We start from the raw sequence: 19261 nt of genomic DNA on the forward strand, positions 1-19261 counted from the left end.
CCTAATCTCCAATGTGATGAAATATGCAGATGCGGGCTTTGGGAAGTAATTAGATCTTGATAGGAGAGCCCTGATGAATGGAATTAGTGCCCTTATAAGAGACTCCAGAGAGAGGCTTCCTGTCTCCACCATGTGAGACAACGTGCAGACAGTACTCTGCAAGTTGGGAAGACAGCTATCAAGAATTGGACTGTCCTGCCACCCTGATCTTAGACTTCCAAAGCCTTCAGAACTGTGAAAAATAAATGTTTTTTGTTTAAGTGACCCAATCTGTGGTATTTGTTATAGCAGCTTGAGTTGTCTAGGACAGGTATTATCCACATTTCTACCCAGTAGATAGATGCTGGGCTGGATCTAGATTGTTGTATACGTGTTGTAGAGGGTAAGAGCACATACAGACAGAAGCAGGAGTCAGACTAACATGACTCACATACTGCCTGTCATGTAATAGCTCTGCGATTTGGTCTTTGTTACTCTCCCTCTTGGAGCATATTTTCTCATCCATCAGATGAAAATTGTAATACTTTATGGGACATTTGAGGTAATTGAATTAGATGTTGAAAGTCAAGCACTAAGGACAATCCATAACTACTGCTACTGGAATCAGTGTCACCACGTCTTCCTATTTTTTGTTGTTGTAATGATTTTGTTATTTCTATCACAATAAGACTCTTCATTTCCATATAATTAGTTTTGAGATGGCCTCTGCTCAAATTTTTTTTTTAAAGGGAGTATATTATTTGATATAAAGTTGTTCACAGCTCTCCTTCCTCAAATATATATGAAATGTATATGTAAAATGAAAGAAAATTCCTCCCTCAATTCTTTGTCAGGTTTCTTAAATAATAACATAGGCCATTGGTTACCAAACCTGTGTCCAGAGAGCAAAACATTTGGGTGCTATTTAAAAGTTATAGATTTGTGTTCCTTACAGGTCTCATTCAGAGTAAAAGATAAGTTCTTGCATCATCATCGTTAGCTTAAGTTGGTAATCACCTCTAAAGCTACCACTAACTAATCTGGGTTTGAGAAGAGTAAAGAGACTGTTGTTGTTTGTAGTTTCAAATGTGATTAAGTTGTTCTACCTTGGCAAAGCGTTGAAATTTTTAATCATTTTTCTTCATAGAGTCTTCAGCTATCCATCCTGAGTCTTTAATTCTACTTATTGACCACGCTAACCATTCAGCATTAAATTTTTATATGTCTCACTATGTGGTCTTTTCCTTTACAGTATCTCCAACAGAACCTGATTTTATTCTAGGGCAAAAGCTCAGTGGAAGTGAATGAATAAAGGCTACCTGACATTTATTTATATTTATTTAATATAATATTTATATATTTTATATTTTATATAATAATTTTAAAATATATTTAATTTTTATATATAAATTTTATATTTTTATTATTTTAATATTTTAATATTAATTTTTATATATTTATTTAATTTTATAGTTTTTAAAAAAGTTTTATTTTTTAACAGCCTTATTGAGATATAATTCATGTAGCATATAGCTCACCATTTAAAAGTGTACAATTTGATGGCTTTTAGTATATGTAATGAAAGAGTTGTGTAACCATTATTATAGTTCATTTTAGAACATTTTCAACACCCCAAAAGAAATGCCATACCCTTTAGCCATCATCCTACCATTTCCCCAGCACTAGGCAACCACTGATCTACTTTCTGTGTCTGTAAATCTGCTGGTGTTCAATATTTCATATAAACGGTCTCATATAATATATGTTTTTGGGGTGTGATTCTTTCACTTAGCATGTGTACAAGGTTCCATGTTGTAGTGTGTATTAGTACCTCATTCCTATTAATGACCAAATAATATTTCATTCTATGAATATTCAACATTTTGTTTATTCATTTACTGATGATCATTTGGATTGTTTTCACCTTTTGACTATTATGAGTAATTCTACTGTGAACATTTGTATTGAAGTTTTTGTGTTGACGTGTGTTTTCATTTTAGTTGGGTATCTTGGCTGGGGTGGAATTGCTGTGTCTAATGATAACTCTGCCTTAGCTTTTGAGGAACTGCAGCGTTTTCAAAGGGGCTGCACCGTATTATCTTCCCACCAGTAGCACCTGAGGTTTGAAATTTTCCCGTGTCTTTGCTAGCACTTACTATCCATTAGCCATCCTAGTGTGCATGAAGTGGTATCTCATTGTGGTTTTGATTTGTATTTGTATTTTCCTAATGACTAATAACGTTGGATACCCTTTTTTATTACTATGTTTATTTTTATTTATTTATTTATTTATTATTTTTTTTTGAGAAAGAGCCTTACTCTCCCACCCAGGCTGGAGTGCAGTGGTGTCATCATGGCTTGCTGCTGCCTTGACCTTCTGGGCTCAATCGACCCCCCTGCCACAGCCTCCTGAGTAGCTAGGACTACAGGTGTGTGCCATCATGCCCAGCTGTTTTATTTTTTGTAGGGATGGGGTCTTGCTATGTTGCCCAGGGTGGTCTTGAATTCCTGGCCTCAAGCAATCTTCCTGCCTTGGCCTACAAAAATGTTGGGATTATAGATGTGAGCCACCACACCCAGCCCGTGAATATCCTTTTGTAGGCTTATTGTCCATTTGTGCATCTTGTTGGTAGAAATGTCTATTCAGATCCTTTGCTCATTTTAAAAATTGGATTGTCTTTTTTAATTGTTAAATATTCTTTATATACTCTAGATTCATGTCCCCTATCAAATATATGATTTGAAAATATTTTCTCCCAATCTGTGGACTGCCTTTTCACTTTCTTGATAATGTCCTTTGACATACAAAAATTTTAATTTTGAAGATGTCAGATTATCAGTTTTTTCATTTGTTTCTTGTACTTTTTGTGTGATATTAAAGAACAGAAATTACAAAGATTGACGTATGTTTTCTAGTTTTAGTTCTGACATGAGTCATTTTGAGTTAGTTTTGTATATGCTTCAAAACAGGAATCCAAATTTATTCTTTTTTTATGTGGAGATCCAGTTGTCCCAGAACTATTGGTTTTAAAGACTATTCTTTCTCTCATTCAATGGTCTTAGTCATCCTTGTTGAAAACCAGTTGGCCAGAGACACATGAGTTTTTATCTGTTACATTGCTAGCTATATTAAAAACCATTATTTTAACATTATTGGTGTATTTTCATATGCGGCTATAGGGTTAGGAGGGAGATCTATGTAGGTCCCTTCTTGATTACTGTAAACCATTGCCATGCTCCCACACCATGGACTGGGTCAGGTGGGGCATCTTAAGATAGAAGATTGTGTTTTAGGGTATAGAGGAGAGTTCCTAAACTCAAATACATGCTGAAACCAAGGAAGTGATGAATCAGTTAAGTTGCAGTTGATAGTGATATGGCATCGAACAGGGAACTAGAGTGTGCTCCCTGTCTAAAAAGAGTCCCCCTACTGGGTCCCAAATGTTTGGGAAAATGGAGAGATAGCTAGCTACTGAAAACATACTTGAGAGCCATTCTTGGCCCACAGGATGACTGTTGCTACCTCTGGTTATAGACCAAATGGCATTCACAAGTCTCTTACATTTCTTCTCCTTCCTACTTTATCCTTTCTATGTTCTTTCTAAGCAAATAATGTCTCACTTTACAGCTGTACCCATTAGTTTTCTTCTGGTTTACTGAGAAATTACAAAATGAAAGGATAGTCATGTTCAGACCCAAACCAAACCCAAGTATCTTAGTGGGTTTGGGCTGTTATAACACAGTACCATAGACTGGGTGGCATATAAACAAAAGACATTTATTTCTTGCAGTTCTGGAGGCTGGAAGCCTGCGATCAGGGTGCCGTCATGGTTGGATTCTGGTGTGGGCCTCTCCGGTGCTGCAAACTGTTGTCTTCTCACAGTGTGTTCTCACATGACCAAGCCTCTGGGTTTCCTGTAATATAGGTACTAATCCCATTCATGAGGGCTTTCCCACATGATTTAATTCCCTCTCAAAGTCCCTATCTCCAAATATTACCACATTTGGGGTTAAGATTTTAACATGAATCTGGGGGGCATACAAATTTTCAGTCCGTAATACTAGGTAAAAAGCGATCAATAATGCAAGGCACAGCAAAGATAAATGTCATTATCCTTAGATCCTAAATAATGTTTATTTTTGGTCAATTATAGATGGCATGAATTGTGTGAAATTGGATTTTTTTTTTTTTTTTTTTTTTTGAGACGGAGTCTGGCTCTGTGGCCCAGGCTGGAGTGAGCGGCGCCATCTTGGCTCACTGCAAGCTCCGCCCCCCGGGTTCCCGCCATTCTCCTGCCTCAGCCTCCCGAGGAGCCGGGACCACAGGTGCCGTCCCCGCTCCTGGCTAATTTTGTTTTTGTGTTTTTAGTAGAGTCGGGGTTTCACCGTGTTAGACAAGATGGTCTCGATCTCCTGACCTGGTGATCCGCCCGCCTGGGCCTCCCAAAGTGCTGGGATTACAGGCGTGAGCCACCGCGCCCGGCCGAAATTGGATAACATTTCAAACTCACTTGTCATGGTAGTATTTAATATACTGTTAGCTTGCAGCGGGTCAAGTAAACTGAAAATAAATGGAGAATTTGAATAAAATGAAATTACATACTTTCAAGGATCTGTGAAACATCTACAAAGATAGATTATACACTGGAGCACTTTTTAGAACTGAGTTCCATGTGGTGGGCTCTGGAGGGAGGGTAAGAAATGAGGAGAAAGCCGGCCAGATAGAGGCATTTCAACCAGCTCGGCTCTGCCTTTATATGCTTTGCGTAGTTTTTATGTTGGAGTTCTCCATAAAATCTGTTTTGAGATAATTGAATGGTTTCTACTCCTGCAAGTAAATAGGTTGGTAAATAAGTAAATGGTTTGATTGCCCCTGTGTTGAACTACAAAGTAAGCCTCCTGACGAACTTCATTTCATTAAAACTACAAATTAATGAAAAAATCTTAAGGAAAATATAATACCCACCATACAGTTTTTCACAAATAACAATAGTATTGGAGAGAATAATCAGAGTTACAATTATAGTCTGTTTTGAAAAGAAATGAAAACTGTATCGAAAGCTACTGGTTACAGTTAGAACAATAATGAGAGGTTCTGCATCTGATCCACAGAACACAGAAAATTATTTGAGTGCCTGTTTTCCAAATTGCAATGACTATATGTAACTAATACGATTCTAGATGCACTGAAGGGGAGTTAATTTATTGCATACAATGGATTCTTAAAACATTAGGGCTTAATTCTCTTAGTGAACCCTGATTGATCAAGGCAGGTATGTCCTGTTATTAAGATGATAATTTTCAGAGTTGATGAGGTTATGGGTAGTTGAACATCCTCATATCTGGCTGATTGGTGTATTAATGGAAACTACCTATCCAGAAAGTAGTTTGTTAATCTGTATTCAGAACCATAAGTATATTAAACCTTATGCCCTGTGCTTTATAATATCACTTTTTATAATTGATAGCAAGAAAAGAGATTTGGACACGTATTTGTGCACAGAGACCTCATAACATTCATTTTTAAATTTTTATTACAGAAATATTGTACTCTGTGGAATAATAGAGATAAGGTTCTATATTCTTTTCACCCAGCTTTGACACTTATCAATAGTTAGCTAGTGTTGTTTCATCGCTTCCCTTGCCTCATGTACATTAGTTGTTTTGTTTTCCATAATTTAAACCAAACTGGAGGCAGTGTACAATTTTGTCATTAATACTTTTTTATGCAATTCTTTTTTTTTTTTTTTTTTTTTTCCTTTTTGTGGAGAACGGGGTCTCGCCATATTACCCAGGCAGGTCTCGAACTCCTGGGCTCAAGCTATCCTCCCGCCTCTGCCTCCCTGAGAGCTGGGATTACAGGCGTGAGCCACCGCACCTGGCCTATGCAATTCTTACTATCAGTAGATGTTTTTGGTAACATGGTAACTTTATCCTTAATAAAATTATCAATACTTTCTTCAGTCTGGAGTCAGATTTGCCTGATATGCTACTATTGATAATGCAATTATGTTCATTTATTTCAGTTTATTTATATTTTAAGGGCTTTTCTTATTTTTTCTTTTTTAACTTACTACATTTTCCCATTTTATGAATTATTTACATGGTTTTGAGTCAAAATATAATGAGTACAATCCTGGAAGACTACTAATCTGTGCATATTCTCATATTCAGAGTAATTTCTATTCATTCTTTGCTGTATTTTATGCTTTTGGAAATTATAAACAAGAATATTTATCACTCTCTTTCTTACATAAGAAGAATCATAGTATAAATACTGTTTATTGATGAAACATTATTAATTTCATTTAAAATTACAAGCAATGATGTATATCCATTTATCATCTCCTTTGTTACATAGAAAGTACCATAATGTAAATACTATTTTAGAAATAAAGAAACATGCTTTTATTTAAAACCCACACTTTTTTGATAATAAAATTCTTTTCTCCCATAAATACCTTAAATAACAATTTAGTAAGTGAAGCTCTAGCTCTTAGTCATATGCTACATGACATTTTGGTGAATGAGGGACTGCACATACAGAGGTGGTCCCATGGGATTATAATATTTTGACTGCACCTTTTTAATGTTTAGATACTCAGATATTCACCATTGTGTTATAGCTGCTTACAGTACTCATTACAATAACATGTCATACAAGTTTGTAGTGTAGGAGCAATAAGCTATACCATATAGCCTAGGTGTGTAGTAGGCTATGCCATATAGGGTGGCATAAATATAATCTATAATGTGTACACCATAATGATGTCACCTAATGAAACATTTCTCAGAATATATCCCCATTGTTAAGTAATGAACAAATTACTGTATTTGATTTATTTTCTAATTTCCAGAAAGCTGGAGATTACATGACTGAGCACTGTTTCTTTAAATAATGAGATATTAGTATTCCATTGGTTCTGAATTTAGTGGCACTCTGGTATACTTTAGAGATTGTTCTTGAAAACCACACCTAAGCTAAACTAATAAGTGTTAAGAGTAGTTTCCCCAAGGTAATAGTGATAGGGAGGGGAAGTGTCTTATTACAGTCCTTCCCAGGGTACTAGCTGCCAGCAGAAGTTGAAGAAGGATGACTCCTTTGCACCCAACTGAGAGGAGGAAGAATTATCTGGAGGGGAAGAGAGAAAGTCAAACAGCACAGGGCTATATGTCAGAAAGGACTACTGTCTGTCACCCACCAGACACTGTGTGGTTCCCTCATAATGCTGGGTAAGAACAATGCCATAGGAAATTCCAGCTCTGTACTTTATGACAAGATTTTCCTTGATACAAGCAAAGTCCCCAAACTTCAATCTTTATAAGCCTTTGCATTATAATTTCTTATACATTCTGCCTGATACAAAGTAATTAAATGACATCATATGGCGAGGAAGGATGTTTCCTTGCTCCAAAGTGGTGATATTCCAAATATTTAACAACTGTTTTGTCCTGAGGATATCCTTTCAGATGGGATGGGATTGATATCTGCCATATGGGCTAGTACTGACTTTATATTAGCCTTTGTATATTAGCCTTGCCTGTTGCATTTGCCAGGCATCTTACCTCACTGCTTGTCTGGGTGTGGCAGGGATTGGCCCAAGTGCGAACCAAACTCTTTAGCACATTGGAATCTTCCTGAAAAATGGAAGACCCTACATACTAAGTTGGAACCATTTCAGTCATGTATAAGGAAAATTTATATTAAACTTAAAAACGCTGCAGAAATGAAGTGGCTAAGTGCTGATGAAGAGTGGTACTCCACTGTGAATCAAAGAGTTTGGGAATATTTGAAGGAAGCTGACATTTGAGAATTTTATGTGAGGATTAGTACATTTGAAAAGGAAAGGTTGTTGGGTATGAGATAAACACAGAGTTTGTGTGCCTGATACAGTGACCTTAGTTAATGTTTGATCACCTTTGCCGAATGTGTGTTTGCAGTTCATATTAAACTGTGCATCACAGTGTTTCTTTTCCGTATCTCGATTTAAATTTTGTCAGCTTGTTTTGAGTCTGTGGACAAATAGAATCTTATGCCTCATCACATATGATGAATTTAAGCCTGTTAATAATAAAATACCTATTAAAATGTTTGGTTTAGAAATATATCAGATTTTCCACCATGGCACATATACTTATGTAACAAACTTGCATGTTTTGCACATGTATCCCAGTACTTAAGTAAAATATAAAAAAAGAAAGAAAAATACAGAAGGCCAAAAAAATTAATTATTGTTAATTAGCTATATAAGACCTTCTTTAGTAAGAGAGGTTCAAATACTATGTTTGTATGTATTTTTATTTTAAAAGAGTAATTAGTACATATTAATTGCCAAGTGATTCCTAGAAATATTTTACTTTAATTTATAATTAAAATCTACCTTTATTCCAGACTTAAGACTGCAAATTAAAATATGTTGAACTCCAAGAATGCTACTTAGTCACTATCTCAACAAAAACATTAATATGCCACTCCAAAAGTTTCTATCAAGAGAAACTAGACAGGCATAAGAGTATCAGAATCCTTTCTACATTCTTGGAGTTCCTAAATGTTGCTCCAAGACTATACAGCTGATCTGTGAACGCTGTGGGGGCTAGGCGTGCCTACTCCTCACATACTCAAAATCTGAGTATAAATTTTGACTCCCCAAAAACTTAGCTACTCATATCCTGCTGTTGACGAGAAGCCTTACTAATAATTAGGATGTATTTTGTATATTATGTATATTATATACTGTGTTTTTACAACTAAGTAAGCTAGAGGAAAGAAAATGTTACTAGGAAAAATCATGACAAAATATATTTACTATTCATTAATGAAAGTGGATCATCATAAAGGTCTTTATATTTGTTTACATTTATCTCAATTGTAAATAGCGCCTGTATGGTCTTTATTTGTGTACCTAAGTTTTAATAAATTTTAACATTTTATCGTTAAAACAGAACTGTATCAGGTTTTCTGTACTCAATAAACATCAAATGTTTTAGCAGATGTTGTAATAAAATAATTTATGAATGTAGGGAACATGTTCTTAAAATTTCACCAAAACTGAAAAAATAAGCACACCTTGTTTTGGGGGTACCTAACTTTGAGCCTAGTAATATCTAGATTATGGTAGATAATGGAGAGTAGACAGGAATATGAGTTAATATTGTTAACATTTAAAAGGTTTAATATCACTTTTCTGTGGGAAAAATAAACCTTTAATTTTTTATTCATTTTGTTATCAGTTGCTTATACTTTTTAACCAAGTTATGTTTTGTTGTGAATATTATAGAAAATATTATCTATAGACACTAATAATAGTATATTCAATAATGGTTTTAATGCATGTTGTCTTTTCATGTTCTCATTATCATTTCTGTTCCCTCACATTAATACATTTAAATTCCTTGATCTCTGAAATTGCGTCTTTAATCTGATTCTCCCTGGTCACCCTTCCTGGGCTTTATAACCCCAGTCAATCCTAAATCTTAAATCCTATATATCATGTGATTAACACTTACCTCAAAGGATTACTTATGACATTTTTGATTTCAGAAGTCCCTTGACCTGTTGATATATTATATTATTTGATAGCCTTTTAGTTTAACTTCATCTAGAAAATTACTCACAAAAGTGTTAAGTGGATTTAACCAGGGCAGTTGTTTCTAAACTGTAGTCCCTAGGCCACTGGCATCAACATCACTTGTGACCTTTTTAGAAATGCAAATTATTAGGCCTCACCAAAGATCTCTATAAAAAACTCTAGGACTGGGACCCAGCAATCTGTATTTTAACAAATCCATGTGATTCTCATGTGAGGTATAGTTTGAGAACCCACTGACCTAGATAGAGACTGTTCTAGTTCTATGTGTAGTTCTATGCTTGGTAGAGAAGCAAATAATTGTCACACATGATGAAGTCATGTTTGTTTCTATCCTCAGGTCTGCATAGCAATGCAAACTCTTTGCATTACATAATTAATTCTCTCTCGTGTACTCAGCATAAGTCGTGTAGGATTAAATGAAAAATGTTTGAGTGACCTGATTTGTTTTATAAATGTCTTTAGATAGGCTCTGATATGGCTTGGTACAATTTATTATTGTTATTAATATTATTACTTTATTTTCAATTATATTCTGTAGTAGAGTCACATGACTTATTTCACAAGACATGCATTTCCCTAAAATGTGTCTACCAGCTTATATTATTTTGCCTTCTGTGTTTTTCTAAATCCAATTTTACTTAAAATCAATTTTCAGAATTTTTATACCAACAATTTGAAGTTGAATTTTATGTATTTATTTTTAACTGTGCTTCCGTGATTGGTTCCTAATATCACACCTGGATACATCTTAATGATAGTTCCTTCTTTCTTAGCTAAGTGTTTAATGTTAAGTTTATAAGCACAGATCCAAATCCAGTGATTTTCCTGATTATTCTGTTTCTGGATATTGACATGTGTATTCTGTGGAGTTAAGCTGTTTTTATTGGGTATTTTGAGAAACTCATATTAGGCAGGAACTGGTTTTACTGGAAAAATTCCTTTGTGTGATGTAGTATGGTAGAAGTGGATATTTTGGTTGGTGCCCATGTTTTTAATGGAAAGAAGAAACAAACACTAATAAAGGAATGAGAGAGAAGAATTTAGGGCTTTGCAATGACTAAAGAAAGAGTCAAGGAGATGGAAAATCTGATGGTAGGGTAGCTGAAGAGGGATTTATTTGGAGAGAAAAATGAGTAATGGAAAAATCTTAAGTAATTTCATACGTATATGCTTGCAAACCTTCTTTCTCTCCCATACAAAATCTTTAGAATGCTCTACATAGCTTGTGATGGCTAACGTACTGGGTTTTTTTTGGGTGGGGGTAAATATGTGAAGTTGTTCTCAGTCTTGCTTTAAAGATTTGTGCTTGGCAGAAAAGAGTACCTGCAGTGAAAGCCAACACCTGAATTCCCATGAGGAGAAGGGCATTACTAAAATGAAACTCTTGAAGATGCAAAGAAAACATGTTTTTCACAGTGTATAATTACAAATAATCAGCATATGCTTTTGGAGATTTTGTATCATTACACTATTATAAAAGAAAAATATGACATAGTAAAAGACTTTTTTTTTTTTTTACCAAATATTAATACTTTGCTTATTTAAATAGTCTTAAAATAATAGTTGATATCAAGCTGAAGAATTAGTTCATCAATTTTCAAAAACTGATATTGGAAGCCATTTTCACAGTGGGGAAACAGCTCTTACAAATAAATCTGCATATCTAAATTTCACCTATCATTGAATTTTCACTTTCAAAGTATCTGAATCTTTTAATAAATTTTTAGTGGATATACCATTGTACTTCTCATTTATATTGGTCTGTTATAGCCCAATTTAACCTTTTCTTTATGAGATAGGACTAATTTGGAATGCTAAATTTGGTTTGGCATTGAACAGGGCCTGCATTAAGCATGCAATACATATTTAATGAATGAATGAATGAACTAATGAACTGTACCCTGTATTTTCAGATCTACCTAACCGGGAAAAGATCTGCTGTTTGTCTTAAGTTATTAGCTAAAAAGAAATGCAGTAATCATATAGTGTTCTATTACCTAGATTTTTATATTCCAAACGTTTGTTATTTTTTTCCTCTAATTATGGACTAAACTCTTTGTTTTGGTAATGAAATGTCACAGCGTATTTAGGTGCGATGTATTTGAGGTTTTTAGGTGAAGAGGAGTATAACAGCACCAAACTTGTAGAGCTGCCCTTGAAGACAAACTGCTGTTAGACATTTTCAGACTGTCTTCATGATGGGGAATAGGTAACTGTTTAGAAGAACCTTTATTTAAATCTTATTTCTTACTCCTGTTTTACCCCCATTGTTCAGACTGGCTGAGAGAGAAGAGTGAAAATGTTGGTGTGTAATGGAAGAAAACATGGCATAAGATGAGTTTCCTGATTATTCCTTTATTATGTCCTTAGTTGAGAATGTAGTCTCTTAGCAACAGAGTATATGCCACAAGGCTGCTTGATTTTTTTAATACCATGAAATATTTTAGCATAAACAAATAGCAAATTATGTAATAAACATCTATGTGTATACAACTCACTTTAACAAGAATGTTGCAGATATTGAAGCTTCATCTGTTCCCTTTCTTCTACCCACAGGGAATCACCATAGAATTTGATATTTCATATTCCTATTTCTGATTTAATATTTTTACTACATACATATATATCAGTAAGTTTCATATAATGTTTTGATAGTTCTTGATCTTGATATAAATGCTATTCTTCTGTACCCTTTTAAAATTAACTTTTGTATGTGGGATATTTGCATATGTTGGTACTCTAATCCATTCATTTTATACCATTGTATAGCATCCAGTTGTTTAATTATATTGCAAAGTTTTACCCATATTGTGGCTGTTGAAATTTTGATAGCTTCCAGTGTTTTGGCTATGGCAAAGGATTCTTCAGTGAATAATTTTGAATGCCTTCTTGTGTACGTTTATGAGAATTCCTCTAAGCTATTTCCTAGGAACAGAATTGTTGGGCTATGGGGTTAAGATGTCTTTAACTTTGCATCACATATGATGTCAAGTTGTTTTTACCAATGATACTACCTTCAGCAGCGATGTTTTATATGGTTGCTGACTAGATGATATTTTTAGACTTTTAATTTTTTCCAATGCCCTGAGTGCGAAACGGTATCTTATTGTTGTTTTAATTTGTGATTGCTTGATTAAACAGTGAGCTTGAGTATCATTACATATGTTTATTGGCCATTCAAGTGTCCTCTCCTGAATAAATTTTTTGTCAATCTTTCTCTTGGTTTGTTTTCTTTGTCTCATTGACTTACAATGTTCTTCATGTATTGTGGATGCTCTCTGTCTTTTGGTATATTCATTACAAATGTATTCTCCCAGTTTATAGCTTGTCTTGTCATTCTGTCGATTCATCTATTTATGATGATAAGTTTACAGTTTTAATGGTCAGAATTACCAGTCTTAAAGTTTTATAGTTTTAAAAAATATTTCCTTTAAAAAACCTTTTATATTCCAATATTGTAAATGCATTTCTCTGTGTTTTCTTCTAAGCATTTTATGGTTCTGCCTATCATGTATAAATATTAATCTATGTTCAAATGATTTGGGGACATACTAGTTGGTGGAGATCTGTTTTATTTTATTTTCATAAGGATAATCAGTTGTTCCAGCACGACTTATTTAATAGTGTGTCCTTGACTCACTGGTTTTTAACGCCTCCCTTATGATATGTTAATTTCCGTGTGTGTGGGTCTGCTCTTGTTTGTTTTACTTTCTTCCACATCCTGCATTCCACCTTTTCTTTACTTCCGACACTTTATATGACCTTCTGTCTTTCTTGCTTAAGGCATTTCTTTAGATTTTATGTCAACTCTGTCACACTCTTATGAAATTCAGTAAATGTTATATGATTTTAATGGTTTTTCATTGTTTTTCTACCATGACATCTACATTTCTGTTTGTTCATAATGTGTCTTTTTGTTGATGGTGTTTTCTAAAAAAAGGATCCATCGTTTTCTTTTGCATTCTGTTTATTGACAGAAGCATTAGAGTTGAAACCACAACTGAAAATGTTATAGTCTTAATTTAATTATAAAATGCAAAAGCAGACTTCAAAATGCATATTTTAGAAGTAAATTAAGAATAACCTGCCTTTTCTAAACCACTAGTATTTTGATTAAAACTTTAGAAAACAATTTTTTAGACAATTTGATTTTTTGTGCAAGTAAAACAGTATTTTGTTTTTCTTGAAATTCATTAATTATTCGTCCTCTCATGCTGTTGTTAACTGATCTTCTTTATTTTTTTAGATGGTTGGAATCCATTTTCATACCCATATAAAAAACTGGATTATGGAAAATGGGAGCTGTATATTCCACCAAAGCAGAATAAATCTGAACTCGTGCCTCATGGATCCAAATTAAAGGTAGTTTCCTCCCTCCTGTTTTTTCCTGGACTTAGCATGTTCTTTTTATCTTGTTTGCCAAGTTTGATTTAAACTGTTAGAATGTGTAACTGATGAAGGATAAGTGTGGGAGAAACAGTCTAAATGTACAAATGGAGGAAAATTTAGGAGAGGGTCTTGCTGAGTTGAATTGGGTTAGATTAGAATTGTTTGACTGGTAGGGAACAAAACTTAGTTGTATTATTATCACAAGTTTAGAAACTTTATATAAGAAATGATATATTAAAAGTGATTTTGAGTAATTGTAAAACTTTAGCTTGGGAAACAGAAAGTTTAATGGAAAAATGAAACCTGTCTTCAAATCAGCCAAAGCAGAGAGGATTTTTATCTGTAAAGAAGTCGGATGAAATTGATGTGGGAGGGGATGCTGTGTTGGACGCTCATGCATTTTGGAGACTGCTTCTTCTGGTTCTTCCTCTTTCTGGCCTCTGACATGGTGGTGGTGCGGTCTTGTTTATCATATTCTTCTGTGATAATGCCACCTGAATTAGCCCAGGGGTCTCTCTGTTGGAGGCAGGCTGAGTGTCCTCCACACTCCCTCTGCCTTGGTTGACCATGTGGTTTTGTATTCAAGGTCTGCAGAGCAATTAGAGTCGGCGCTCTTGTCTCATCAAGGGATGTCTGAGGGATGGGCTCCAAAGTCTGGATTACAGATTTAAGGCATTTGTTTACAAGAGAAGCGATCTAAATCTTTCCACATTTGCTTGATTTTACTCCATGGTCATATAATTATATAATATTTCCTTGTCCCTTGTTTCTTTCTTCCTCGGACATTTACCATGGTAAATCCTATGATTGAGTTGTTATTTTTATTGGCATTTGTTATTTAACAGTATTAACTCAGAGTTACTTAAATATATTAAATCAAAATGCACAGTATGTTTATTTTGTAGGTTGTTAAAAATATTTTATAAATAATGAAATTATAAGTGTATATAAAATTTAGTAAGATATTGCCACACATAATAATAGTAAGCAGAGAAGAATATTGTTTGGAATAAGAAGACGTTTAACAAGAGATGGCAGTCAAGGTTCTTCTTAATCTGTAGTGAAAAAGAGAAAAATACCGATAGTATGTGGTAAGAGGAATTAAAATTTAATATAAATAATCCCCTTTCCATGTCAGTATAAGCTCCATGAAAGCATGGTCTTTGCTGTGTGTTGTTTTTTTTTTCTCCTGTATACTCTCAGTTCTTTGAACAGTGCGTGGCAGAGTAGACACTCGAAAAAAAAAATGTATTGAGTGTTAAAGCCATTTTGAGACCCAGTCTTCGAAGGAGTAAATCAAACAATTTGATTCTTCGATAGTTCGTAAGGGCTAATTTTACAGAAACTGTGGCAAGGCAACTATTATTGTTTTCATTGCTGCTTTAGGTCTTAATGGCTGTTTTATTTTTAACCTTTATTTTAGGTTCGGAACTTTTTCTTAAGAACTGAACTTACTACTTTTTAAAAAGTGTTGCGGAAATTTTTTCTGCCATTTTCTTTTTTATTTTTTTTGAGATAATTAGCAGATTAACTTGACTGAGTTTTTACTTATTACAATCAATTAACTAAAGGCACCAATCTAAATCACAAACAGCTGCTTGGCACCAGCTGCAGCTGTGAAATCCCTGAACTCCTTGATTCTGTGACCCTCAGATGTTTTAGCTGAAGCACAGGAAAGTTCCCAATCATGGTGGAGCTTTGGTTGCAGGCCATCACCTCATAAGGTTGATTTTTAGCTGCCGAGTTCTATTTATTCATAGTTTCACTAGTTCAACAAATATGTATTGAGTATCTTCTATGTACCTGTTACTGTAATATGCACAGGGAATCCGAATTATAAAAATTACTTCCTGTAAGGAAATAATCTAATACATTAGTTATTTTTAATGTTTATCTGCTCCAATAAGCCTAAGAGCTCAGACACAGTCCACTCAGTAGAAGTGGCTTCCTGTGGAAGTAACTGCCAAGCTAAGGAGCTAGGTCTGTGGAAGAGGCACGATGGGCTGTTTCAAGTTTTTAAATTGGAAAAACAGATTTTCCTCCTTTGGGTGGAGAATCACTATAATAAACATAACTAAATAGACATAAAGTTCCTTTCCCTCTCAAACAGGGATCTGTATGATTATATTGTTAAACACTCATTACCTCATTACTAGACCCAGCATCATCTATTAAAAGATAAGAATAAACAGCTCACTGGTTTTCTTGCTTTGTTAGCCAAAGTAGGAGGCATGAAAAATACCAACATAAGCAGCTACCACTTATTGAATGTTTCCCATTGATAGCTAACTAATTTACATATATTTTGTCATTGACTCATTGCAAGAACTTGATACAGTAAGTACTATTATTACTGGCTCACCCTACGTTTGGCTTTGCCTGAACAGTACCAGTGTATACCTGTTATCTCAGTTATTATAATTTTTGATTACTATAGCTTTATTTTTATTTTTTATTTTTATTCGACTTTAAGTTTGGGACACACACCAAAGAACGTGCAGGTTTGTTACATAGGTATACATGTGCCATGGTGGTTTGCTGCACCTATTGACCCGTTCTCTGAGTTCCCTCCCCTCACCCCCACCCCACAACAGGCCTTGGTGTGTGTTGTTCTCCTCCCTGTGTCCATGTGTTCTCATTGTTCAGCTCCCACTTATGAGTGAGAACATGCAGTGTTTGGTTTTCTGTTCCTGTGTTAGTTTGCTGAAAATGAAGGTTTCCAACTTCATCTATGTCCCTGCAAAAGATATGATCTCATTTCTTTTTATGGCTACATAGTATTCCGTGGTGTATATGTACCACATTTTCTTTATCCAGTCTATCATTGATGGACATTAGGGTTGGTGCCATGTCTTTGCTATTGTAAACAGTGCTGCAGTAAACATATGTGGGCATGTGTCTTTATAGTAGAATGATTTCCCTGATGAATATCAATGTGAAATTCCTCAATAAAATACGGGCAAACCAAATCTAGCAGCACATCAAAAAAGCTTATCCATCATGGTCAAGTTAGCTTCATCCCTGGGATGCAAGGCTGGGTCAACATATGCAAATCAATTAATGTAATCCATCATGGAAACAACCAAAGACAAAAACCACATGATGATCTCAGTACATGCAGAAAAGACTTTGATAAAATTCAACATCCATTCATGTTAAAAACTCCCAATAAAATAGGCATTGATAAAACATACCTAAAAATAATAAGAGTGATTTGTGACAAACCCACAACCAATATCGTATTGAGTGGGCAAAAGCTGGAAGCATTCCCTTTGAAAACTGATACAAGACAAGTATTCCCTGTCTCACCACTCCTGTTCAACATAGCATATAACTTCTGGCCAGGGCAATCAGGCAAGAGAAAGAAATAAAGGGTATTCAAAAAGGAGGAGAGGAAGTCAAATTGTCCCTGTTTGCAGACGACATGATTCTATATTTACAAAACCCCATCCTCTCAGCCCCAAAACTCCTTTAGCTGATAAGCAACTTCAGTAGAGTCTCAGGATACAAAGTCAGTGTGCGAAAATATTCCTTTACACCAACAATGGACAAGCAGAGAGCCGAATCATGAATGAACTCCCATTCACAATTGCTCCAAAGAGAATAAAATACCTAGAAATACAGCTAATGGGATGCGAAGGACCTCTTCAATGGGAGCAACAGACCACTGCTCAAGGAGAGAAAATTTTAATAATCATTGTAAGAAATGGGTAGCATTCTGTCTCTAGTTCAGAAAAATACTAAATTTTAATTTTCAAATAACAATCAGAGGTACAAATTTTAGTAACTGACATCTGTCATCTCTAAACCTATTTTTCAAAATCTAAATAGCATAAGTACTTTTGGTCTTTTGTCATTTTTTTTTTTTTTTTTTTTTTTTTGAGACAGAGTCTCGCTCTGTGGCCCAGGCTGGAGTGAGTGGCGCCATCTTGGCTCACTGCAAGCTCCGCCCCCCGGGTTCCCGCCATTCTCCTGCCTCAGCCTCCCGAGTAGCTGGGACCACAGGCGCCGCCACCACGCCCGGCTAGTTTTTTGTATTTTTTAGTAGAGACGGGGTTTCACCGTGTTAGCCAGGATGGTCTCCATCTCCTGACCTCGTGATCTGCCTGCCTCGGCCTGCCAAAGTGCTGAGATTACAGGCGTGAGCCACCGTGCCCGGCCTTTTGTCACATTTTTATTCTACTATTGAGCTTTCTGTAAAGGAGCTGGAACAGCTTTCATTTTATTATTGTAGATCATGATATTTTTCATGGATTTAACTGTGCTTTTTAGGCAATTAAAATCATAAGGCTAAAATAAACACATAATTTAGAGTTTTTCCTTAAAATTATTTTCTTGATAAGTTGTGTATTTGAATAGATCATTTATGTATCAAATTGGTATGTTTGTGGCAGTGGAGTTATATCTCCCTCTTTTGGAAAGCCAAGGAATGGCGTTTTGATTGAGTTTAAATTGTTCTTTTCATATTTTCAGTTTATATAATTTCCTGAACATACAGATTTAAAAATAATATTTTTCTCTGGAATAGATTTTCCTTGGAAATTTTTTACATTAATAAAAAGTTAAACTTTCATGTATATATGCACATGTATATTTCTTTAGATGTGTAGAAAACGATAGGACTTTTGACATGTGTTTCAACCCAGGAAAACTTTTTATTTTGATATTTGAAATGCCTTTATTTTTACTTGAAGAGAGTCAGTTTTACTTTTTCTGTAATTATGCAACATGATTCATAATGTCTGTTTGAAAAATAGGACCTAATTTTAAAAAAATGGAAAGAAAAGTAGCCCTTCTTATAATTATTAATGGCCTAGCCCTCTAGGCTACCATCCACTCTTGATAGATTTTATGGGTATTCTTCCTAATCTGTTTTTAGGCATTTATAAACTGTCCTTGCCCTTGTCCTCTGCCTCCCTGTATTTATATGCTTTTTATTATCATAAAAATGTGATTTATACTGTGCCTATTAGTCTTCAGTTTGCTGCACCCCTCCCAATATATCATGAAAATCTCAAAAGGTACATTATTATGTGAGTTACTTGGGTCAAGTCCATACACATTATTAATAGAGTGATGTCTACAAGGTATAAATTAATATTTATTCTGGCTAAGCATTGTATTTTGATATGAATGACTATTATAAAAAGAAATAAAATTTATTAATATACTTATTCTAGATCACTCAAGTCTGTTTCTTATAAAGCTAACATAATTTTATAACAATTGTATGCTTTCTTGAGGTATTAAAATCAGGGCTCCACCTTCATTACCACTGCTTAGAAGAACAAAATGTTCATTTT

General features: G+C 34.6%; 1 protein-coding gene across 2 annotated transcripts in view; it reads left to right on the forward strand.

The window, feature by feature from the left end:
- GBE1 (1,4-alpha-glucan branching enzyme 1) overlaps positions 1-19261 on the forward strand; it is a 262977-nt gene that overhangs the window by 72499 nt on the left and 171217 nt on the right. For both annotated transcript variants that reach the window (XM_050779011.1, XM_050779010.1), the window contains exon 3: positions 13816-13931. In XM_050779011.1, coding sequence (XP_050634968.1) covers positions 13816-13931 — 116 coding nt within the window. The remainder of the gene's footprint in view (positions 1-13815; positions 13932-19261) is intronic.

This window comes from Macaca thibetana, chromosome 2 (assembly GCF_024542745.1).
Source record: "Macaca thibetana thibetana isolate TM-01 chromosome 2, ASM2454274v1, whole genome shotgun sequence".
Taxonomy (NCBI): Eukaryota; Metazoa; Chordata; class Mammalia; order Primates; family Cercopithecidae; genus Macaca; species Macaca thibetana.